This window comes from Desmodus rotundus, chromosome 6, assembly GCF_022682495.2.
Source record: "Desmodus rotundus isolate HL8 chromosome 6, HLdesRot8A.1, whole genome shotgun sequence".
Lineage (NCBI taxonomy): Eukaryota > Metazoa > Chordata > Mammalia > Chiroptera > Phyllostomidae > Desmodus > Desmodus rotundus.
In genome coordinates, this window is record NC_071392.1 from 20,901,597 (window position 1) to 20,929,018 (window position 27,422).

General features: G+C 35.5%; 1 protein-coding gene across 1 annotated transcript in view; it reads left to right on the forward strand.

Moving 5' to 3' along the window:
* MEOX2 (mesenchyme homeobox 2) overlaps nucleotides 1–27,422 on the forward strand; it is a 66,709-nt gene that overhangs the window by 31,849 nt on the left and 7,438 nt on the right. Inside the window, exon 2 of the mRNA XM_024577247.4 lies at nucleotides 16,156–16,328. Coding sequence (XP_024433015.2) covers nucleotides 16,156–16,328 — 173 coding nt within the window. The remainder of the gene's footprint in view (nucleotides 1–16,155; nucleotides 16,329–27,422) is intronic.

Sequence of the window (27,422 nt, forward strand, 5' to 3'; positions counted from 1 at the left end):
AACCTGGAGTATTGGTAAAAACGAGCAATGATGATGTTCTTCCAACATACATATATACATACATACATATATATATATATATATATATATATATATATATATATATATATATATATTAAGTAACATAGGTCTGTGGGATTTGCATGATAATTTTTTTCAACAGAAACCTTAGTTAATATTTTTAGAACATAATCACTATCAGAAAAAGACCTTACTTAAGCTAATAAAAATTTCTTCCTAAGGAACAATTCAAATACCTAACTTAAGGGATTTTTCTAATATTTGAGTCTTATTTATGAACACTAGATAAGATATAAGATTCAGCCACAGTTTGTTCTGAATAATAAATGTATTTGTTTCTTGCTGTGTATGCCCATCTATATAAACACAGAGAATTAGTGGATAATATTATATACAAATTGCATTTAGTGTGGCAAATGTACTTACTTTGACATGTGCAAAAAATATTCAGTACAGTACCTTTAGTATAATGAACTATCAATAAAGAGAAAACACTTATTAAAAGCAATTATTATCTTAGAGAGGAAGAGTTAACTCTAAATCATCATTCTTTAATACTCTGGATATTAATTTTATATCAGTGTAACTTATTTAAGTGAAAAATTCTAGAGCTTTACTCATTTTTTGATTACAATTATGAATCATAGAGCTTTCTCTATTTATTATAAAAAACTTTCTTTTAATAAGACATTGCTGTATAGGTAAGTGCATGATAAAGCTCTGTCTGTAGTGAACATTTAAAATGCAATCACAAAAACAGTATTTCCAGAAGCCCAGGTCTTTAATATCATGTATTTTATTGAGTTTGACATGATTTATCAAACTCAAGTTCAAAACCTTTCTATCTCATAAAGCTAGTCTCTTCTTCAGTTGAGAAATTGTATATTCCAGAGTGGAAAGAAGTAAATGTAGTAAATGTTAGAGAGATATTATTAGAAAGTCAATGTCACCTTATCTGAGGTTTGGGGAGAAAAAGAATTCTATTGTGAACACATATGTTCAATGTGCTATAGGAACTTCATCTCAAGTAAACCTTTCTACTTATTTATGGGGAAGTTTATGAAGTATTGTCATGTATAGTATCTCACTGGTCTATTGAAGGAATCGATGAGGCTGAGTACGAAGGTATCACAACTATGAGAGAGATGGGCAGGGATGGATGGGGATGGACGGGGATGGACGGGGATGCCCAGTTTTTTGCCTTTTTTATTTCCATAGGTACCACCAAGAAACTTAGTGTTCTAGTGTAAATAAATGAACACTATTGTGTGGCTACTATTTTGTGTGGAGCTTAATTATAAACACATTCTTTTTAATTTCCAACATTTCATAGTAAGTGCCCATTAAGGAAGGGTCCTTTTGATGTTGTAATTCATAAGCTTAAAAACAGGAAAACTTTTCCTTAGTATTTCCACAAGTACGTGCACATATATGTGGCACAAAGTTCATGTGATACAAAAATACTCATGTACTGCTCAGAATACAAGGCTCGTGTATGTTTCTGCAGTAATTTTGCTTCTGTTTAGTATTCACAAGCCAACTGTTTTGAGAGACCAGGTACTTTGTTTATTTTATTTGTATTATCTAGTACTTGCAATAGGATAGTCAAGAGACTGTGAGAAAGGCTTCTTTTCTTCGCTGACAATGTTAACAATGCAAGTACTCTATTACCTTTTTCTTTAAGTTCTTTAATTCCAATGTAGAAATATTTTCAGGAAAAAATAATTCCAATCTCTATCTTAAAAATATATTACTATAGTTGTGGGAAATTTGAACTTTTCCCCCCCTGGGATGAGACCATTTTATACTTTTAGTTTTCAATATTTGCATATTGAAGGGTGGTTCTTCTCTTCTTGACATATTTCATTCAATGTTTTAGGTTTGATGCACCTATTATTTCATTTAAACAAAAAACTGAGATGAGGCAAATCATTGGTGGATACCCTAATACTCTATGATTAGCAATGGCAGCTTATTATGTATTCCATATGATTAAAAAACCTTGTAACTTATTTATAACAACTGTCCATCTTAGAGATAAGTGATCTAATGGATTGTTAGATCAACACAGCAAGAAGGGCTATCAATGAATCATAGAAAAATGTTGTCAGTTCTATAGATAAACTTTACAATACGGCTTTACAAACTGTTATCTAATCATTAAGGTCATTCACAAATTAACTGTCATACTCTTTTAGCCTAATCTTTCTTTTTCAGGAGGTTTTCACTGCAGAGATTGTTATCCAGGATTTTGTGATAGTTTCCGAATACCAGAATTTACTTTGTGAAATAGTAGGGTGCACAGTGGTGTGCTGGGACCAGTGAGGAGGGAGCCAATTTTTAAATTTTCAGTCAGTTTGAGAGCCAGTTGATATTACCTTAACTTAGTGACTTAAAACTCACTATGGTGAGAATATTTACATCATAGAAAGTGGCAAATTTTACAAACCAGAACATTTCTCCCCTCCTACGAGTTCAACACTGGGTATAATTTACTCTAAAACACTCATAAAGAGAATTAAAATATTGCATAATTGATGGAAACTTTTCAGATCTAGAAGTGCTTGATATATGTACCAAAATTTTGCATTAATTTGACTAAATGCATATATGAACAATGATGATTAAATAAAATATATTAAATGTTTAGAGTATAAACAGAGTATCACACACTCATATACATACACTTTTTATTTTGTCATTCTGTTTAATTACAACTAGAAAAAGAAATGTATGCTCTAATTTTGATTCCACTTTTTAGTAGCAAAAATATAAAAGGAAATATGAAAGAAATACAATCATACAGACTTGAAAAACCCATATATATTTTTAAAAGGGAACATAATTAGACGCTGTTGATTGGCCAAAGAAATTATGAGCACAGCTGGGTCTTTTAAAATGTGTGTTGGTAAAAAGATCTAGAAAATATAATCACCTCCTTTCTAAAGTAAATTTTATTAAAAAAATATATCAAGATGTATTGATATATGCATTTAGTGCTACATCTCACATGTAGCACTAAATGCTACATGTGAAATGACTGTCAATGATTCAAATAAAATTAAAATGCTAGCAAATGTGATTTAGTAAAAATTTTGGTTAAAGAAATCTTACTGATAATACATTTTAATAATGAGTATGATTAATAATAGGTATATATTATTGACTTGGTACTACATTTCAGATATACACTTTGAAGTTCCTGAATTTTCCTCTTTACAACAATCACGTGTGGATTCTGTAAATGGGGAATCTGAATTTCAAAAGACCACATAGTAAGTAGCCACAATGTATTTCCAACTTAGGTTGGCTGGCTTCAAAGCTCCTGATATTTCCCCAAGTTATTCTTCCTGTCAAAATATGTAAAAGACGTAAACAGTGTGTAAAGCTGTAAAAATATACAACTTTAAAATAACCGCAATTCTGTTGATCAAAATAAAGATTTTTCCCACTGATTAAAAATTATGGCAAGATAAGGGTTTGTGAGTGTCAGAACATTATTTTAGTAGTAAATTGTGCACGTCTTTTATACAACACAGGTGTTGACCCACACATGTCAACAGAATTTTTCATACTTAAGCCCCTTTTCCTGCACATTGTGATAGAACACTAAATGCTATTTATTATCTATGCCTCACAACCTTTTGAAACATTTAAAAAGCTACAAACTGGGACCTATGACACATGAAGAAATTATTAAATTGTGAGTTTTGATGGAATGCCTCAATTTGATATAAAATTATAACCCATGAATTGTCGGCAAGACCTAGATGAAAGCTTTCTTTTCTTTTCTTTTTTAAAGAGGGAGAAAGAGAGGGAGAGAAACATCAATGTGCGGGTGCACCCCTCACCAGGAACCTTGCCTGCAACCCAGGCATGAGCCCTGATGGGGAATCGAACTTGCAAGCCTCTGGTACTCAGGTCCATGCTCAATCCACTGAGCTACACTAGCCAGGGCAAAGCTTTACTTTCTTATCAACTCAACTGTACACCATTCATATGCTATCTTGGTAGAGATTAGATATAGGTGTAACATTATGCTAAGTGAAATAAGCCAGTCAGAGAAAGACAAATAGCATATGATTTCACTCAGATGTGGATGGAATCAAACAAATAACAAGCAAAACAGAGATAGACTCATAGATGGAGAGCAGATAATAGCTAGTGGGGATGGGGAAGTTAGAGGGTAGAGACTGAGCAAAAAGGAACATGGACTCATGGACAAGGGCAACAGTGTGGTGATTACTGGAGGGAGGGGGTATAAGGGGACTAAATCATAATGGAAAAAATATAATAAAGATTAAATAAAAAATGGGTGAAGATATTTCCAACTTAATGTACATATTTCTAATATAATATAATAATGTAAACTAATATAAAGTTAATTGTATTTTTTATTTTCAATTATATTTTTATTCAATGAAAATTATTTTCTTACTGTAATTCTTTTAGTGTCACATTCAAAGTAGCCCTAAAATATTACAAATGCATAGATAATAGTGCATTTAAGTTCTATGTTTCTCTGTCAAATGCATAATTGCATTTCAGATTTTCAAAACAGTGTTTTAGAGGCTCCCTATATAGTTGGTAGTTCTTATGGCTTTATACAGAATGTTTTATACCATAAGTGGGATTAAAGGAAGAATTCATGGGTAGATGACTAGGGTCTATTATACATGCAAATATACATTACCATCTTTCTATACTTGCCTCCTTCCATCAAATGGAGCAACAGCAATATTATTCAGGCATTCCTCATAAAGTACTCAAAGACACAAGCTATGCATCCCCAAGCATCAAATTTTAATAAACAACTGCCATGATGTTATATCCAAAATGACTAGTTATAATTAATTGTGAATTTATCTTAAGCAGCTTCTATCTCCAACTAGATTGTAAGCTATTTTAGGATAGATATTTTCTTATATTTGCCCATTTCATAGCACATTACACGATAAACTACTCATGTGTTTATGTAACTCGCCATACTCTCAATATAGAGTGTAGGGTATAGATACTTGGTTCAAAGATGGATTATAGCATAAATTGGCATGCAAATGACACTTTACTGTTGAGCCTACCAGTTCAACAGGATTCTCAGTTCCCAATGCCCCTTTCTCCACACACAGGCAGATCTTGGATTCAACGATCATTCATCCTTCCCTTCGTCCAAGAGGAAATTCAGATTCTGTCTCTTTGAGCTCAACCTCTTGCTTCATCTCTCAGAATGATATGTATAAACTAAACGGAGGCCTCTCCTCTCCTCTCTTGGTCTTAGCCTTCTAGACCACTGCCACCGTTTGGGCTTTACTGGGCTTTGTCACCAACCACCTACACTTGTGTATTTTTTACTGCATGGTCCAGCAGTTCGTAACATTTCACTACCAAAAATTCTTTTTAATTATCATTTGTCCCCCTACTCAGATCTCATGTTTCAGATGTTTTTCAAGTAAATGTTATTGTACATTTTCCCAACTCAGAATTGCTAATAATAGTGATAAGGAGAAGGAGGATAATATGACAAATTCAGAGAGCCATCAGCAACTTCTCTGTCATTTTCATGTTATTATGTTCAACATCTTTATATCAGACTTATTCTTTATTATTTAGGGAAATTTTTGAAGCACACGACAAGTCTTATTTAATCACAGAGCACTGATTTTATTTATTTACTTCTTTATTTAGAAAGCAAATATTATTTAGTCGATGTGAGTGAAGAAATCTGTTTGTGGAGAGCATTACATAATGCTCCATAAATACAAGTTCTAAATTCCTAGACATCTAATCAGGAAAACCCCTTGACAAAAAGAATAACAAATTGACTTTAATGCACATAAGTTACCCTGAGACTGTGCTCCTTCTTGCCAGGGCAGCTGCAGTACAGAGGAATAGATCACGGAGTGTTTACTGCCGCCAGCAGCATTCACAAGGAAATTAATTAATTCATCACCACTTAATGCGTGCGCCGGAACCCCAACCTGGTTGGGGTTTTTCAATTCTTTTTATTTTATTACTTTTATTTACAATTTAAATAATTTGTCTTTTACACTGTGAAATTAAAAGAAAATCAATTCATAAGTAATTTGTCATTATTCTTCCAAGATAATTATTTCTAAGGTTAAAAAATGCCTAAGTGACTTTCCTCTCAAACCCTCCATGTGAAGCAAGTTAAAAGTTAGACAATATTTCCAAGCAAACATATAAGAACACAGTTTTTAAGATAGTGGTTTTATAATTATTGTTTAGTTAATACTTCTGATGTGACTTTTTTAACCCATGTAACAGTGTTAGTAAAAATATTTTGTACACTCTAACATCCAAAGAGAATATGACTCCTATCTAGCTAAATTTATAGATCTGGCCCCAAAAATTATTTAAAGGAAAAGAAATGCACACGAAAGCACACTATCTGACTCCAGCTTATTGGTATGCAGGTTTGGTTAAGTTTCATCAAATTTCCCTGTAAAACTTTCAGAGGAAACAAAAATTCATATATTGATCCCACTGGGCCTTGTAAAGTATCACCTCCACGGTTTCATTGGAAAATCATAATTAAACCTTCAGCTTCATTTGTAGACTCGCCAAAAAATCCATCCATTTTGAATATAAAATAGAAGTCTGCTAGTTGCTGTGTAAGTTTTCAACTTCCTAGGTTTTAGGTTAACTTCTATTTTCAGAACAAAATTTTCCTACACTTAAAAAGAAAAACTTTCTAACTCCTGATTCTATAACATCTATCATTTTTCTTTTTTTTTTGGAGTTTTAGCATATTTTATCATATTTATGTATGCATTACTTTTAAAACTATGATACATTTACACAGTGGAATTCTACACAGCAGAGAGAAAGAAGGAGCTTATACCCTTTGCCACAGCATGGATGGAACTGGAGAGCATTATGCTAAGTGAAATGAGCCAGGCAGTGAGGGACAAATACCATATGATCTCACCTTTAACTGGAACATAATCAACAAAAGAAAAAAACAAACAAAATATAACCAGAGACATTGAAGTTAAGAACAATCTAACAATAGCCAGAGGGGAGTGGGGAGGGGATAGTGGGGAGAGGGGATTACAGGAACTACTATAAAGGACACATGGACAAAGTCAAGGGGGAGGGTGGAGGTGGGGGAGGGAGGTAGCTTTGGCTGGGGTGGGGTGGAAAGGTGGGGAGAAAATGCAGACAACTGCAACTGAATAACAAAAATTTAAAATAAATAAAATAAATAAAAAATATCACAAGTAATTATCAAACCACTTAAAACCTTCAGATAAAAAATCCAAAACTGTTTATGCCACCAGTTCTATATATTTACAGTTAGGAAACATTTTTAATTAAATTTATTGGTGTGACATTGGTTAATAAGATTATATAGGTTTCTAGTGTTCAATTCTATGATACATAATCTATATATTACATTGTATGCCAAAATCAAATCTCCTCCATGACCATATATTTGACCCCTTTGTACCCTTTATGACTTCTCACCCTGCTTCCCTCTGGGTGGGAACAGCCTCCATACTGTTTCTGTGTCTATGGGTTTCTGTTTATCATATCTGTCCTTTTCAATTGCTGAAGTCCTTACCACCGTCCTTCCCAAATAATGGCCAGAACTTACAACTGGTTATTTACTGCTCACAATATGCAGGTACTGTACTAAATGATTTACTTAATGCTTTTCATTTTAAGTCTGTGTTAAATGCGAGGAAAAAGTAGGTTAATGGTTTAATAAATAGGTAAGTGGCAGAGACCAGGCTCTGAACATCTGTGCATCTCGGGTAATAAAGGCTCTGTCTGTGTAGTTTAGCTTCCATAGCAATATTTAGTATCATAATTTAATGGGGCGGTTTCTCAAACTCTTGTTCTTGTGAAGAGGCCATGCTCTGGGTAAGAGTGTTTGGGGAGTTCAGAAAACATAGATATGCCTATTTCTATCACTGAGTGACGCTTTGAGGCCTAGCAATACTGCACGACAGGATGTGACCTATGGTGAGCACTTCAGTCGCCGAGTCTTGCTTTTCTCATCCATAAATAGAGCAGGTAGAAATAAATTGTTTGTAAGAAACTGTTCAAGTTATAAAACCCATGCCTCTGAAATCCTTATTTAACAAAATAATTCATCCTAGCTCTTATGTACCTTGATATATTGTAGAATTATAGTAAGCATTGACAAAAACACTTCTTGAGCGATTTTAATCTGCAGACAGTCTAGTCATTGGCTTGGAGGAGATAAGGCTCGGCCGTAGCATAAAGGTGGAGTTACTTACACATGATAGGTTCACACTGGCTTCTGGGGTCACTCCTACAGACAGTTGTGTAACTTGGAGTTACTGATGTCTTGTCTCAAATATTCTATGTGTTCACTGGCTCTCAACTGGGAGTAATTTTGCCCCTTCAGGGATATTGGCAATGACTGGGGGCTTTTCTGAGTATCACAGCTGGGGCAGGGTTGCCGGAGTAACCAATATAAATATAGATGATAGTTAAATGTGAATTTCTGATCAAAGATCAATATTTTTAATATAGGTATGTCCCATGCAGAATTTGGGATATACTTATACTAAAATATTATTCATCGTTTATCTAGATCTTAAATTGAACTTGGAGTCTTGCCTAGTATCTGGCAGCACTAACGCGTGGTGGGGGCGGCTGCAGGCATCTAGAGACTAGAAGCCAGGACCGCTGTTTCACGTCCTACGGTGCCCAAGACAGCTGTCACCACCCATTTATCTTGAATATGTTCATATTTCACTGAATGTAAATGCATCAAAACTTACCCAGTCCCGGACGTCAGTGTTGCTGAGGGCGGGCATTATGATCTATGTGCAATCTGTTCGTTCCTTCACTTGGCATAACACTGAATCCTTGGATTAGATTTCCTAGCGGTGACACTTATTTAGTACTTTTCTATCTGAATGTTTAGAGGTATCATTACGGATATACAATGGAGATAATTTTACCTGTTCCCACTTGCCACTATTTATATGGAAGATGTGTAAAAGTGCTTTCAAAAGTTAATATAAAGCAATATTTTCTTATGTTTTCTTTTTTTTAAGTTGAAGTTTGTTTAAATTCTTAGAACAAAGCCCCGCAGGGTTGTCACTGCAATCCTAATCCAGTAGCAGAGAATGAAAACCAAGGATCCAGCAGAGATTCAGAATGAAGTGCTTAGCATCGGGGATATGAAAATGAATAAGGCAAATTTCTCAATATTAAACTACTTAGAGTCTAGAATCCAGAGAGGCAAAGCAGAGATGAAGATAAATAACAAGCACAATAATTTATGACCTCTACTGCTATAAAAATATACTAAAGTCACTATGGTGACTTGCCAAAAAAGGCTCAGAACCATGGCATAAATGCAAGCTCTCACACTCTTAGGGGACATGTACTTGTCTTCCAGAATATAAGGGAAAACTTTGTGGAAGCTGTCCTGCTACATGTCCAAGGGATTTACCAAGCTGCTGGCAGAAATGGCCCTGAATTTTCTGGCACTTCACTCACTGCAAAAGCTGTGTGCTGTTGTCTGATGTCATAAGAGGTCTCAGTCCTTTTTGTCCTATTGACAGCTGTAAATTAGAAATGTCACAATTCTAGCCATGACCAAGTTAGTTACCTATTGCTCCTAATTTCTTAAACAAAGCACCTTTTCCTCCTCATCTTCTCAAGGATACACTAATACCATAGAATGCCCAACCGTTTGCTGATACAGGAATTGAACAGGAGGTGAATGGAGGGGCGCATGTGGAGGCTTACATTGAGCCCTTGTCTATTGCTTCTGTATGGATTAAAATGTAAATGTGAATGCTAATATTATCTTTATTCCCCTTCAGTTACTGAATAAATGAGAACTGTATTTGGTATCAAATACATACTTTAGGGGAGGAAATAAAGGCTCCGTATAGTGGCAGGATATGGTAAGCATTGTAAAAAAGGGACAAAGACTGTTGGATGGGATCTCTGAGGAGGGGTGCATGCTTTAAGCTTATGTGATCGGGAAGGTGTAATGGAACGCTGTATGTCAAAAACTCTTCCTAGGGGTTCCTAGTGCCATTGGAGGTGCAGACGGCGACCTTCGTGAGGTTCTTTGCTTCAGGCACCACCCAAGCCTTTACGTGTGCTTTGTTTTGATGGACAGATGGCCATGATATTTTGGTAGTTTACATTTTCTCTCTGGGATATAGTAAGGGGTGGGAAGTCAATTTTGAGCATTTGTAACCTATTTCTAAGCCTAGAGTGTGTTATAAGATTGAAGAAGTTTATACCTACACATAAGACATGTAATGTATTTTTTCATTTTTGTGGTAAATACTTGAATTTGGTAGTTATAACTAAATATATGCTAACTTTTATTCAATTAAGTGGCATTGTATTTCCATTTCATGTGTCTTTGGACTCTACATTTTTAACAAAAATACTGTTTTTATTAGATATATTTGGTGTTTTACAACATTAATCATGATACTAATTTCATCATAATTTGTTAGTTCTTTGTATATTTCACTTTGTATCTATGCCATAAAGGAAGAACCAGTAAGTTAGCATCTTCTTAAGATATGAAAGAACTATATAGTAAATAAATAATAAAAAAAGGCAAGGTAATGAAATTAAAGCAAAATCAACTTTTAAAGTCTCATTATTTCAAAACAAAGGTCATCCACTCAGAAGAGGCTGTGAGGTAAAATTTCATTCTTATGTTGATGAGCACAAAAAATGTAGGGAATTAAAATTAGCTATTGATAGATACTTATTTTAAATTGACTAAAATTTTACAATTGTAATCATCTCAGAATTATAGAAGAGAGAAAGAGGGAGAAACTTTGGCATATTTGCCAGCTCGTCCCAGGAGAGCAATGCAAGGCCACGACAGGGCTGTTACTATTCTGAGGAAATACCTACAGACAAGGTGTGGGCAACTTTAGAGGCTAAAATATTTTACTTTTACATACATTCTGAGATATATATTTTGAAATTATTCATATCCATATTAACACTGTCATTAAATTGCTACCCACTTGAGACCAGTCCTGTGCTATTATCAGTCCTCTTCCTCTCTCCAACTGAAGACCTACAGAACTTATGAAATATCTCAAGTCTCCATCCTCTTTCCTTTTATATCATTCCTTTGTACAGCACAGTTGTGTAACGAGTCAGCAATTGTAATATTTGCTTACATAACTAGCTATTGCTAAATAGCAATGCAGTCATGTACACTAAATTCGATTAATCCCACTTTAAGAATTAATTGTATAAAAAATAAATGTTTTCAGGAAAAGTTAAACCTATAAATTAAAATTTACTACTAAGTAATAGTAACTATGCTATGATATGTGTTTTTTAGCTATACACAATTCATATTTTAACACAGACCACCAAGTAGGAACTTCAAAGGTTTTAACAGAAATAAATAGAGTATCCTCTATAGGTTATTTGCTCAAAACATGCAATTGGCTACACAAATATAACAAAAATGAATATGTCTTTTATTGTACTAAATTGGGGTTTATCTGAATTATTTTATCCCTGAGAACATAGTAGATAACCCACGATCACCAAGGAGACAGTGAATAGGGAGGCTGGATAGTCAAAGACTGTACCCACCAACTGACAGTTACTGGGCCAGACTGTAGAATGATTTGTGCATGCTAAATACAAAAAGTGGAAGTCTCTTTTTATGTCTTTGAAATTTGGGTTTGCTTTATTACAGAAACTATTCTCATATCTGTACTTTTTTCATATCAAAAGTACAAGAACTAGTGGATGTTTTCAGTGCTAATTTCTTTTCTAGTATTAGCATAGTGGTTTTGATCGTATTTCTTTTTCCTTACACACCTCAGCGTATAGTAGGCTCATTCGTTAGTAATAGTAGCTCATTGTGGCAGTGGTTCTGAAATCTGGAGAGTGGATCAGCCTCAGAGGATTTAAGAACTCCTTGGGAAAGTTGTTTACTCTGAAAAATAATCTGGAGAGGCTGAAATGCCCACTCATTAAGAGGCTGGGGTAGCAAGTTGGATACATTTCCCAAAAGGAAGGCAATTTCCTCTTTTAAATGTGAAAATTACTAGCATCAGTAAGGTTATTCTATAAAATTTTCCTTCCTCCAGCCACAATCCCTATATCTATGTAAAAATAATCATGAGCTTATTTTTTATTGAATTTATTGGGGTGACATTGATTAATAAAATGAAATATGTTTCAGGTATACAATTCCATAATACGTCATCTGTCTAATGTACTGTGTGTTCACCACCCCAATCACGTCTCCTTCTGTCACCATTTATCCCCCTTAACTCTCTTCCACCTCCCCCATCACCACCATTAGCTTCTATACCTACTATTTGTTCAGCTTTGTTAATGAGAACAGAATATCCGTCATTTTGAATAGCTTACAAAACGTTGATACAAGAAGTTGTAAAGTACTGAAATAGACTGTGGCTAGGTTTTCATTCTTTCTTCGGGAATATGAAAAAGTGTTCATTTTAGTCTAAGCTATACAGACATTCCTTTACATTTTGATACGTTACAGACAGAAGTAAATTATGTTCTTCATTTAAACAAGTTAATAAGTTTACCCAGAGTAGCCAAAAATATACTCAATTATGCTTTAATATTTCTCTTTGGCGAAAAAGCATTCTGTGCCACTAGTGAATAGTCCAAGCCCTCGCATTAGTTGTCTTCAATAAAACATTATTATCTTTTGGCATCCTTTTGCACTAGGGGAAATGAAAAGTCACATGTGGAGAAGTTCTAAATGCTAGACAGAACTGATCCTTGGAGGGCAATTTTTATCCTCCACGGAAGTATTGCAGACTTCTTCCATTAGCATAGTCCCCGGGAGCAAAAGGTTAGAGAACTGTGACTGCCAACTATACCTGAATACATAAGTCAACATTTCCTCTGAGCGGCCAGTGCACCCACGTGTGCATTAAAGTATCTGAAATAAGGAACAACAATTGTAATATTTTACAGAGGGATATACTGTTCAGATGGCGACATTTTGTTTATGGTCGTAGGGAAGAAAGGAAGGCAGTTTCCAGACTCCCCCCTCAACACCTACCATTCGGCAGAGGATATGGGAGGTTGAAGAAAACGGAGGGAGTTTTGCCTCAGTTGAAACAGCTGGGAAACAGATGGAAGCTGATGTGCAATTTGCCCAAAGCCTCTTCCAAGGATTCCACCCATTTTCCACCCTAGAAAAGCTAGTTGGTGATAGTAGTAGAGGCCATGGGGTCAGCAAATGATGGGTTTTGAAAAATGTAGGAAAAAGTCAAAGAATTTTTAAAATTTAAGATTATAGGAAATATAAATCCAGAAAGGCAATCCCAAGGGAGATGCTTTCATGGGAAAGAAAAAGTGGGAGTGTCATGGGTGAAAACCACAACAGAATCACAATTACAAAGATAAAAGTATCCACAGAATTAATGAATACTGATGGAACCTCAGCTACAGGGACTTTTTCTCAAGTAATAAAGTTAAGAAGCACTCTCCACTCTTTGTCATGTTAATTACTAGGTAATTATTCCATTTGTCTTATGTAAATGCCAGTGTGCACAATTTACATCATGTTAGCCAGTGGATTTAACTTCACGAGCTACTTTGGTTTGGAATTCAAGCAGTCAGTAAGTTGCTTTTGGATTTAAAAGTTGAATTATAGCCAGACTTTTGTTTAAACTCAGTCACTGGATGTATAAACCTCCTGTTGTATGTTACGAGTTACAATGGGAATGTGCAGAAATCCATTACATGAGACTGTTCTTCCAAGCATCGGCCCAAGTTTTGTCTTTTTGTGTTTGTTTGTGTATGGGTGTGTGTTTTATGTGTTTGTGGTATTTTTGAAGTACTTTTGAATGCCATAAAAGTTAAAGGAAATCGGTTTCAAAAATAAATACAAGTTAATAGGGTTTTCTCAATGTGAATTTGTTCATTCATGCTTATATAAGGGGATATGTTAACTATGAATCATTCAAATTGAATTGCTCATGAGAAAAAATGCTCTGGCTTTACTGTTCGTCTCCAGAGTTGCATTACTGAAGGGAAAAGAGCATTGTCCCCACGTAAAGAATAATCAACCACAGATTTCAGACTGAGCATGGCTCCAAATTGGCAAAAATACATTTGATTCACGTGAGAACATGGCTCCTTGCGAGAGGGACTTATCTGAGTATTCTGGGCTGTGACTGAGTTTGCAGTCTGCCAGAATAGCCAGTGTGGAAAAGTTAACTGTTTTTTAAAAATTAATCATTGGGAAGTTTTGCTCGCACAATTCCAGAATAGCTAAACCCTCTGAAAGACGTGGAGGTTGGCAGATCTGTAGCTAAAAGAAATGGGTGTTGGACTGCTGGTTGCACTTAGGGCCCGGTAAGTCGGCCTTGGGTTAAGTTGGTAAGTAAACACGGCCTACGTGAGAGCTCACACATCATTTATTACGTAACTCACCTGGTCCCAGTGACTTACCATAAGGTGCAGTGGGGCCTGTGTGTGACATGTCACAAACCACTCTTTCCTCTGCATAAAGCCTTGCCTGCCCAGCCAAGGTGGGGAGCCAGTGACAAGCCCAACATTGTGGTCCATGAATTCTGATGAATTTCTGACGGTGCCAGCACACCAGTCAGTGAAACATACTCTGTGATCCCTCAGAGGAAAAGTAACAGCCAGTGTGCCAGAATTTTGATGCAAACCTATTGCTGCTGCTGCTACTAGACCTAGAAAACTTCACATCTGGCCAGTTAGATTCTGGTAAGAGTCAAAACAAAATTATTTACATTAGAAGGCCTTGTCTAGTGGATATTCATTATGCAAGGCTCTCTTTGACTTCAGTTATACTTCCCCCAGGCCAGACAGCAAGAAAAAAAAAAAACCACTAAAAAAATCTTTTTTTTTTTTCATCAGTGACCTTGAGCATCATTGGATGAAAAAACAAATGTTGCCTGACAAGATCCTTCAGAAAGCCGCACCATTTATTACATTTATCAATTAAAAAGAAATTAAAATGTCATTCTCTGGAACCTTTGATTAATCATCATTTTTCCTATATCACTTCTATCATTTGGGTTCATAGAAGAGTTTATTGTACTCCCACCTAATAAAGGCATCACTATTTGTATGTACATGCAAAATAACTAGAAAACTGAAAGAATTTTGAAGAAAGACCAAACATGCCTTTATCTTGATTGTGTTGACATTTCACTGAGGATAAATTTGACATGAGTTACTAGAGCTGATATGATTAGCTATTCCTTGTTTTACATGGAACTGTTTTCCATTATAGACACACATTCTGTTCTTCCATATATTAAGAAGATCTTGTAACCCACATCTCAGGGATATTAGGTGGATACATGAAATACTGTATATAAATGATATCTTGAACCCATAGGAATACAGAGGAATGATATGCTCTAAATTATTGCTTGTACATGGCATTTTACGATGTGGTGTTTAGATAGCAGTTTTTTGGTGTTGTACATCTTATGTTTATCTCATGCATAATAAACATTTTTTAACTCTGTTCATATTTAAGGATATGAACACAACTTAATTATATATTCCATGTTGGACACAAAGTATTGCATGAAATAAAAAGGAGCATTGTTATTGTCCTGATGAAGACTGAACTTAAATTAAAATTAAAAGGCTAATAAGAACACATACTCTTACATATGCTGTCTGATCTTCAATTGACTTTTATGATTCACTTGCTAAATGTTTGAATTACTCTAATGTTCATATACTGAGTCACTACTATTTTTTAGAATAACTCTGTTTAACCAGACTTAGAGCTCAGCTATATATGTTAAACAAATTATTAGGCAAAATTTTACATCTAAAATTGTTTTCTATGATTATAATAACATATTCAATTTTTTGTTAACATTTCAAAAGAAAAAACTAGACATTTCCCAATTAGTTTATGAGTCACTTGAGGATATATTGAAAAAATAAAAAAACCATAAAAACTAACCCTGATTGGGTGAGATCAGTCTCATTGTTTTTGGTCTCTATCTTCCCCATGTCTCACACATACCTGAAAAAGTAGTTACTCAATAGATATTTCTGGTATGAATGACAGGAGTGAATGTGTTTGAATAAATGAGTTAAATCTAATTCTCTCTTACTTTTTTTTCCCCTCCCTAGACTCCCAGGAAGGCAATTACAAGTCAGAAGTCAATAGCAAACCCAGGAAGGAAAGGACAGCTTTTACCAAAGAGCAAATCAGAGAACTCGAGGCAGAATTTGCCCATCACAACTATCTGACCAGACTGAGGAGATACGAGATAGCCGTGAATCTGGATCTCACCGAAAGGCAGGTAAAGTCAGACGCGGTTGTGAGACGATATTTTTCATTGTTTTGGGTCAAAAATCTTCTCCAGTGATTTTTGCAATACCTAGATCTATGGTTCTTAGACACCATTTGGAAGACAGGTGCTCTATTTCATGTAGAAATGTTTGCCCAGCAAAATAACAAAATTAAGGATAAGATAGCAATGTTTTAAAGAAAACTACATTGATTTCGTTTAAGGAATCAGTCTTTATTCTGTGATTATGCCCATTCTGGTTTTAAACTATTATTTCTTTTATATAATGATAGCATATGGTGGGGTATTTTGTTTGCTTATATTTCAAAATCTCCTTATTTGGTATAATAGCAAGTAGGCAACCCCATGTGAGTTTCCTCTATTGCTCAGGATAGGGTTTGCTGTGTTGCAGTAACCCGTCAACCCCCAAATTCAATGACAAAACAAAAAGACTTCATTATTTGCTTACTGTCCATATTTACAAGTCCAGTTTTCCAAATAATCACTCACTGGACCCAGTCTGACTCTCTGGCATCTCAATGTACAGAGAAAGTTGGAAGTTCACGCACTGACCTTTAAACATTTTCACCTGGAAATGAGCCATGTCACTTCCATTCGTACTCTAGTGCCCAGAAATAGCCAATTGTGCCACTTTAGTTCAAGGAGGCTGGGGAATGATGGGAGCAAGGGCACATAGATTGTTGGTGAATATTTCTACCTTATCACTCCAAATAATTTTGACCTGTATTGGTCTCAGAAATTCAGAATTTTAGTACTACTCATTTAGAGACAGTTTAAAATTACTATAGATCTGTGGATTCCAGTTAATAATACCTAAATAATATTTTAAAATTAGTTGCTTTTGGGTTTCTGCCTTGGATTTACTTGAATGGCAAGTGATTTCTCTCCAGTAGTGCTCCCAGTGCTCTCTAGTATGGATTCTGACTTGCCCAGGGAGAATCTAACCTACTGATGGTTCACAGTTGCTAATCTCTAAAAAAAAAACATTCCTGAAAGGCACATGCAAACATCTTTATGGACAGTGCAGGTATGATTGGCACTCTCAGGGCTAACGTCTCATTTCCTCTTTCACTGTATGCACCTCCTCCAGGGATGCCATTGGAACCAAGGACACATCAACAGGGTGTGTAGAAATGTATACTATCTTAGAAATCTAAGTGACTTTACCCAATTTCTTACATCATCTGTTTTCCTTCTGTTAATTTCTATATTGTAGTTTTCAGTGGGACAGTTCTAGGTAGTGGCAATATACAGAGGAAGACAGTGGTCTTCCTCTTTTATGTGGTTTTATTTATTGGCAGAAAACATTTTTTTAAAATATTATGACTAGTACCTAATTTATGGAGCACAACATTTTCCTTCCCTTGAACTTCACGTATAAAATTCCCTCCATAAGTGTACAACATTTGGTGTGCTGGCAAGCAGGATCCAAAATCTACATCATCAGACATCTGTGATTTTTTGTTGTTGTTGGTTTTTATACGGGGAGCAGTAAAAAAAAAAAAAAAATGGGAGGGGGAACTACACGTTAATGTTCTTTTAGAGACAGTGAATTCTAGGAAATGCAACCATGTTTTATATGATACATCAAGGAAATAAGAAACTAGGGTTTGCTCTCAATCTACAAAAATGGGAGCAGTACTGTGCTCTTACTGAAGAGAAAAGTCCAGATTCTGCTGTGCTTGCTATTCTGGAAATGGCCTTGGATTACCTGTCATTATCTGGTCATAGAGCAGAGGTTTCACTTAGGCTAAGAATAATTTGTTTGTAGAAGCAATATTGTGAATTTGGTTGTGGAATTTTGAAGGTATTTTGGATATTTCTTCTTTCTTTTTAACTGACTTGCCACTCTTGGGAAAGCATTATATGCAAACATATGTATATATGTGAATATACATACACATACACACACACACAATTTTAATCTTTGTTCTATTTAAAAAGCTCCCTTTTCAATTTTGTATCAATTAAATTTTGCTGTGTAACAAACCACTTAAGAATTGCAATGGCTTCAAACCACAATTGACATTTAACTTGCTTACAATTTTGTGAGTCTAGTATTTGACTGGGTTCAACCAGGCAGTTTACTGCTAGTCTTGCCTAGAGCCCTCATGGAGGTGTGTTCAGCGGGTAGGTTGGTTTAGGCAGCCTCAGCCGGGATAGCGTGTCTCTGGTGTGTGTAGTTTTATCTTCTAGTCTTCTGGGACTCTTTAAAGGACAGCAAATTTAGTTGGAGACTTACTAAACAATCTAACCACGGCCTTATGGAGGACTGGGAGATAACAACAATAACAACGACAAATGAGAGATAATGATGCGTTCAAAGAACTGAAAATTTGCTATTGTGCAAAAGATTTTTTTATCTTATAAATTTCTACTTGGAGTGTTGCAAGTTAATATAAAAAGGAGATGTATACATGTGGAATCTGAATACCCAACCTAAGTCTTTAGAGAGCTGCTATTTGTTACATAGAAAATTGAACTGTTGTGAGAAAAACCTGAGCAAAAATCCTACATTTACCAATTGGAGTTGTATGTTCTTAGGCAAGAAACAATCTCCCCGAAGCACAAAATGGACATTAAAACTACTTCCTCTTTCTTCTACTCAAGTTTATATATCACAATGGAGATGAAAGCATTGTTAACCTAAACTATGAAACACAACTATCATCAGAGGGGAAATGTATTTGCTGTGCAAGGCATAGTGAATTAACCCTTTTGTAACACAGATGCTTGTTGAGCTAGGTTCTAGAAAGAGAATGTTGTTAAAATAAACTGGACAAGTCTCTGCTAGAACTCATGAAAGAGGCAAAAATTGAGCAAGTATTAACAACTGTGTTCAGTGTTAAAGGTCACAAGAGAGGAATGACAGCTTGTATGGGAGAGTGCTCCTGGTTATGCCAAGTGTTCACTTTATTTTTACATTTCTGTGCACATGCAGTATCTTAAAGTAAGAATTTAAAGGCTTTATTTATGTTTTCTGGCCAGAATTTTACTATGCTAAATTTATCAGAAAACTATTGCATGCTGTCAATCATTAATTTTGCTAAATTTTAGAATCCTTTAAGGGTCTGAAAGTATATTTCTCCTGGCTGCCAGAGCTCTCATTCCAGTAAGATATTTGTAGTTTTGTTTCTTGAAGTTGGGCTTTTAAAGCTATAAACATAGAGTTTTAAACATAGAGTTATAAACTGAACCCTTTTACTCATTTTTAATTGTGATACATCTATTCCATTACTTTGATTTTGCAATAATGCCATACAAACTTTTCTGTGTAATCTATATCTTTACCTTATAAACTATTAACTAACACCCTTTTTTATAGGATCTCCACATGTAAAACATTCTAATTATAGGTATGCACTTTTTTCATTTCCATACTGCAAGCCTTATCTTTTCCATACATTAAAATAACATGAGATTTAGTAAAGTAACTTACACGTGTATTTCAAAGATTATATCAAACTCCATATTGTGCAGTTTTCCTTAACTTTAAACAGAATTTTGTTTCCTAACATATTTTTTCTTGATTTTTAAAAGCCTCTCAAGATCTAAATATTGAGATAGAATTCATATATGTGTCACATTAATAAAACCAACAAATATAAATTATTTCAACCCAGAGCAAAATTGTGTTGTAGAAATAACCTTCTCCTAAATGGTAACGTACTTTATAGTAAGAAGTAGTCTTCTAGATATACTTTTATCTGGAAATCTTACCTATTTGCCTACACGATATGCATAAGCATAGCCGAGGTGTTGTTTGCAGATACCTTGACCTTACTGGGGTATTAGCAGTCAATATACCTGCCTCACATGTACCACATGCATGAGGTTATAACTATTTACAATAATCATTACATTTCTATTTAGAAAAAAAGATGATAAACAGGTAAATACCACTCCCGACTTGACTTTTCAAATCCCTACCTGAAGAATAGTGCTGAAATCCCACAGAGAAGTCAGATTTTGTCATCTGTGTCTTCCGTAACACAGAGCCTTTGCAGGTCAGGGAAGCCTATGATTCCCTTGGAACTCTATCTGGACAAAGAAGAAGGAAAAAAGAAAGAAAGAAAAAGAGGCTCATTCCGCAAAGTAATTTCATATTAGCACATAGGAATTTAATAAAATGATTGTATTTTATGTTAAAATAAAAATGGAGACACTAGAGCAAAGTTGAGTGTCAAATATCTTAATTATATAATGCTGTTTTTCAGAATAGTTACCACTCCAGTAATCTTCCAGCTTCTCCTTTACGGCTTTCAGTTTACGACATAGTCTCATATACACTTCTCAATCAACAGCTAATAATCTTCAGTTGGCAGAGCTGCTTGGACTATTTTGAAGAGCCAGTCAGTGTAAAGATCTCCTCTCCCAAGGTATTTTTGTTTGACAAGCTTATTCTGGCTTTTTTGTCCATCCAGATACACTTGGAGAAAGCTCCTGCTAAATTTTTAATATCTCACAGCGGGGAGAAGAGAGAAGTCAGCTGTATGCAACTATAAAAGGAGTGACAAAACTGACATTTTTATAGAACCAAGGCTGCCAAATATAGAAAGAATGGGAGATCCTTCTATTTCACAAAATCATTTCACAGAGCTAATCAAAGGTGCAATGTTGCCAATTTGTAAACTGAGATTACCAGAATAGACAGACTGAATTTGTGATACCCCTGCCAAGGTAAATGGAAAATCCCACCTAGTTGGACCATATTCCATTAGTGGAAATGAGAGGGATTATGTTTTGTTTGTTACTCATAAATCATTATGTGGCTCAATGCCAAACATTTTCAAATTAGGCATCTACTTTTTGGATGACTATGAAGGAGAATTTTTGTGTGCCAAATAAACAGGGGTTTTGTCTTTTGCTCAGCGTTTTACACAATCCCTCTCCTTTGCGGGTTTATTTCTGTAATTTATATGAATAATTTTAGTTATTTAGGTAATAAATTATGTCTTCATGACCGGACATATTGTCTATTCAAGGTAATTCAAGACGACCTGTGTAGCAGTGATTTTAGAATATTTTCTCACTTTTTAGAAATTAGTACCTAACAGTCACCTAGAGTAACAGTGAGATATTTATTTTACTTGAGTCAGGGTGTCCCTGCTATTTTGAAAGATTAAACGTGATTTTACTCCAGCTGGAAAGTGTGTGTAGCACAGTGTGAAGGAATCGATAGTGGGATGAGGGACGGAATCTTCATTCGAAATGAAAAGACAGATTTCCTGAGTGGCGCTGTTTGTTTCAAGGACGTGTGTATTGACAACGTGTGTTGGGCCCTAAAGCCAGATTCAGCACTGCCGTAGGGTTCGCAAAACAAGTGCTATGTTGTAAGAAAAGTAATTTTAGAAGATCAGTAATAAAGCAGGATCTATTAAGAGCAGATTGATGTATGACTCCTCCTTTTAATTAATTTTCAGAAATAGTAGCTGTATAAAGTAGAAGACTGAGAAATAAGCAATTCATTTCTAACCAGTTAAACATGTAAATACCTAGGTGTGAAATAATATAGAAAAACATCTAGGAAAATAAGTTCCTACCCTTACTGAGCCAGACTTCACAATATATAATCTATTTTTTATGTTGTTAGATAGATGAATAGAGATATACAGATAAATCTTTATATGTATATACATACATGCATATATAGATACACATATTTGTGTCTACATATATAGAAAACAATTCTTAATTTAGAAACTTTATTGAAATTTGCCATAAAGATTCTTCCTGTATCAAAATGGTATAATAAAAATATAAGAATAACTCTTCTATTTAATCTCATAGTTTGCCACATTTTTACCATTTTCCTCAATAAGGAAAAAAAATATGGCATATTTATATTTAATCAAATCAACAATAACATTCAGAAACATGCATTGAATCACAGAATCATTTAAAGTGTAACATTAAAAAATTTTCTGCTATGAAAGATTACTCCATTTTCACTCTGTTACTGCATACCTTGATTTTTTAAATTAATATTAAAAATATTCTAAAAATACCTGAAAATTTTGAGATGGTGCAAGTTTTGTGTTGGCATCTTCAATTTTAAAAAGATGTTCTAATTTCTAAATCTGTTGATAGAACAGATATGCATGCATTTTATGACATCTATAAAATAATAAACCCAGTTAAAGAAAACAGATAATTTCTACAGAATTTGTTTATATGATACTTTCTAACAATTGGTCTCCCTATTCCTGTGACTCCTCATGAAAAACCTCAGAAATGTATGCAATTTAGAAAAGATTTTAAAATATTTCTTTGATAAACATTCTTGTTTGCTAAATATTCATTTTATCTTTATATTTATTTAGTCATTCACATACAACTTTCTATGTATAAATGTATAATTCCTTCCTATCTCTTGTAATTTTCATGCTGAATAGTATTTTTAATTTTTTTCAATTATTGAAAGTATTGCATATTTTATGGTCAGTTTATATTAAATATGATAGTAATAGTAAGTTCTCACAGTAATCTTGGACCTAAGGAAATAGTCCATAAAACTAATAAATGTGTAGTGATGGTTCACATATACAAGTCCTGAAAGTGGCCAGCCATGTAATATGAAAAATAAAGACATTTACTGAAGACACAAGATACAAGAAATACTGTACATAAGACAATGACACCTCAGTCCCCTTCAAAGTAGGCACCTTGAGACCTCAATAGTTCTCCCTGCATCTCTTCCACTGTTCAAAACACTCTGCAAAATCCTTTGTTGGAATGGCCATCAGCTGCCCTGTCATATTTTCCTAAATTTCATCAATGGTCCGAAATCTCTTCCCTCTCAAAGGTGATTTTACTTTTGAGAAAAGTCACAAGTCTCAGGGCACCAAATCTGGGCTTCAGGGGACCCTGAGTCACCTGGATGATATCATGTTTCACCAAAAAACTCTGGGATGTGATGCATGAGCAGGCATGTTGTCCTGATGAAGCTGCCAATCACCTGATGTCCATAGCTGTGACCATTTTCCCTGTATTGCACCTCTCAGCTGATGAAGACCATTAAGGTAGTACTCCTTATTAGTTGTTTGGCCTGGAGTGGCATACTTAGGATGGACAACACCTTTCCAATTAAAAAAAAAAAAAAAAAAAGCAAAACAGGTAACACGGTCTTGATCTTGCTGAGACTTTGATGAGCCTTCTTTGCACGTGGAGAGCTAAGAGACTTCCACTGGGATGACTGGGCCTTTTTTCCCCAGATCACATGAGTAGCCGTAGACCCACGATTCATCTCCAGTTATGAACTGCTTGAGGAAATCTGGTTCATTGGTAGTGATTTGAATCAAGTCATTAGCAACTGCAGCACAATGTTCCTTTGCTCTGATAGCAGAAGCCACGGATCAAATTTTGCCATGACACATTTCAGGCCAAGATGCTAGGTCAAGATCTCAGACACAATAGTTTTTGGAATCCCCAGATCAGCTTCTAGTTCTCACACTGTCAGTTGCTGATCTTTGTTGACTGTAGCCCATACACGTTCAACATTCTCAGGTGTTCTGCTTGTTACAGCCTTCAAGAAAGTGGATTACTTTCAACAGACTCTTGACCATCTTTGAAGCATTTGTGCCTCAACGTTATTTGTGCTGCATTCACTGCATTGTCCCTGAAAAACTTCTGAATCATCTGAATAGTTTCCACAGAGGAATGTTCAAGCTTAATGGAAAATCTGATGCAGATTCATTGCTCTACTTGCTCAGTTATTTTCTTAGAGCTATTCATATTGTCTGTTTGTCCTTGAATGAGTTCTTTCTTTTATTATGCTATTATAGTTACCCTGATTTTGACCCCCTTCACCCAGCATCCCCAACTCCCTCAGTGAATTCCCCCCACAATAGTTCATGTCCGTGGATCATGCATGTAAGTTCTTTGGCTACTCCATTTCCTATACTGTATTTTACAGTATCCATGGCAATTCTGTTCATACTTCTTAATCCCCTCACCTCTCCACCCATTTTCCCCACATCCCTCTCCCATCTGGCAACCATCAAAATGCTCTCCATATCCATGATTCTGTCTGTTCTTCTTGTTTCCTAAGTTTGTTTTGTAGATTCAATTATTGATAGATATGTTTTTTTGTTGTTGCCATTTTAGTGTTCATAGTTTCAATCTTTTTCTTAAATAAGTCCATTTAACATTTCATATAATATGGTTTGGTGATGAACTCCTTTAGTTTTTTCTTGTGTGGGAAGCTCTTTATCTGCCCTTCCATTCTAAATGATAACTTTGCTGGGTAGAGCAATCTTGGCTGTAGATCCCTGCTTTATATGATTTTGAACATTTCTTGCCATTCCCTTCTAGCCTGCAAAGTTTCTTTTGAGAAATCAGCTGACAGTCTTAGGGGAGTTCCTATGTAGGTAACTGCTTTTCTCTTGCTGCTTTTAAGATTCTCTCTTTATAATTTGGCATTTTAATTATGATGTGTCTTGGAGTGGGCTTCTTTGCATCCATCTTGAATGGGACTCTCTGTGCTTCCTGGACTTGTAAGTCTATTTCTTTCACCAAGTTAGGGAAGTTTTCTTTCATTATTTTTTCAAATAGATTTCCAATTTCTTGCTCTTTCTCTTCTGCTTCTGGTACCGCTATAATGTGAATGTTGGACCTCTGACCTCAGAGTCCACTGGCAGCTCCTTCCCATGAACTCCTTGTTCCAGAGGCTGCTTATACTATCCTCATTTTTTTAAATTCTTTTTGTTGTTGTTGTTCCGATTGGTTGTTTTTTGCTTCCTTATGTTCCAAATCATTGATTTGATTCTTAGCTTCATCCATTCTCCTGTTGTTTCCCTGAAAATTATTCTTTATTTCAATTACTGTATCCTCTGTTTCTGAATTGATCATTTTTATGCTGTGAGGTCCTCACTAAGTTCCTTGAGCATCCTTGTAACCAGTGTCTTGAACTCAGCATCTGACATATTGCTTATCTCCATTTTGTTTAGCTCTTTTTCTGGAGTTTTGATCTGTTCTTTCATTTAGGCCATGTTTTTTTGTCTCCTCATTTTGGCAGGCTCCACGTATTTGTTTCTATGTATTAGACAGAGATGCTTTGACTCAGTGTCTTGTTAATGTGGCCTAATGTAGTAGGTATTCTGTAGGGTTCGGTGGCACAGCCTCCCCATCACCCCAACTGGAGACTCGTGGGTGCCTTTTCTGTGGGCTGAATATACTCTCCTCTTGTTGAGGCTTGGTTGCTGTTGGCAGATCAATGGGAGGGATTTACCCAGGCCAGTCAGCTGCAGGGAGTGGCATTGACCACTGCCCACCAACCTCCATCCTCCGTGGAGGATCAGCTGTACAGAGGCAGCATGGTGGTGCTCCAATGTGATCTATAGCTGTCCACTGGGTGTGCTGGCCCTGGAGTTTCCCAGGTGGTGCAGGCCTCCACCTGTGTTATGTTTTTCCATGGTTCCCAATAACTAATGTCTATCAAGTTTGTTTAAAAACATGTAAAATAGTAAATGTTTCATGACTACAATAGTGAGCTTTCCAAAAAGAAAAAAAGTCTTCAGAACTGAAATCTAGAAGTAGAAAAATGATTCCCTGGTCATAAACATTGTGCTAAAATAGAGGAAAACAGTGAGAGGCAGTCCTCTAAAGAGAAATTCAATCTTTAGTCATGAAATGTGTCCTAACCTTGTTCACCCTCCCCCACACACGGCCACCTCCCAGCCCCACAGAGGAAACCTCAGAGTCCACTGGCGGCTCCTTCCCACGAACTCCTTGGGGAGAGCTGGGGATTCCTTCTCTTAACTAGATACAAATCTGTCCAGGCAGGACGAGTGAAGATTTTTTTTCTCCCATTTTTATTGCTGCCTTACAGAGCAAGAATTTTCAACCTTTTTCATTTCATGGCACACATATATTAATTACTAAAATTCTGAAGCACACCATAATTATAATTTTTGCCAATCTGAATGAATTTCTTTTTTTTTTTTATTGTTATTCAATTATAGTTGTATGCCTTTTCTCCCCATCCCTCCACCCCACCCCAGGCGAACCCACCTCCCTCCCCCCTCTCCACCCTCCCCCTTGGTTTTGTCCATGTGTCCTTTATAGTAGTTCCTGTAATCCCCTCTACCCACTGTCCCCGCCCCCACCCCTCACCCCCACCCTGGCTATTGTTAGATTGTTCTTAACTTCAATGTCTCTGGTTATATTTTGTTTGCTTTTTTCTTCTATTGCTTATGTTCCAGTTAAAGGTGAGATCATATGGTATTTGTCCCTCACTTCCTGGCTTATTTCACTTAGCATAATGCTCTCCAGTTTCATCCATGCTGTTGCAAAGGGTATAAGCTCCTTCTTTCTCTCTGCTGTGTAGAATTCCATTGTGTAAATATACCATAGTTTCAATTCATTCACACCAGATGGCTATTGTTATGTTGGCTGATGTCACTTTTTCGTTTGACAGTCTAAGGGAAAAGAGGCCAGTGCCCCTGACTAAATAGTCAGGTATTATATGTTTTAAAAATTTTTGTGGCACACCGGTTGAGAATCACTGTTATACAGCATTCTTGGTTCCAGTTCTGTAGTTCAACTGCTTACTTTGCCATTGTGTTACTTGGGTAAGTCTTTCTAGGGCCTGTTTACATTGGGTTTACCAGATCAGCTGCCATGACCAAATTTAATCACATGAGATATGATTAAATCTGAAAATGGAATGTATACAGTTACTCTTTGCATGTTTTCACATGCTAAAGATCTGAACAAATATCAGTATGTACAGTACTTCAAGTTCCCAGATACAAATGGAAACAGTTGGAATATTAAATCTATACATTCCAGATGTTTAGTGACATCTAGATATATCGCTGGAGTATTTAGTTTTCATTCATATGTTTGGTGTTATGATTATTTCTTCAAAAGACAGGCATTTATGATATTATATAAATATGGGTTATAGAATTATATAGATTCAACTTTGATTAACCAATTTACTTCTGGTCATCTTAGGAAATTGTGTGACAATAGATACATATTTCATTTGTGTTTTCCTGTGATATATTGTGAGCCCTTAAAAGGTATTGTGAACTTATTCACAAAATGTTGTAATGTGAATGAGTAAATAAATTATATACA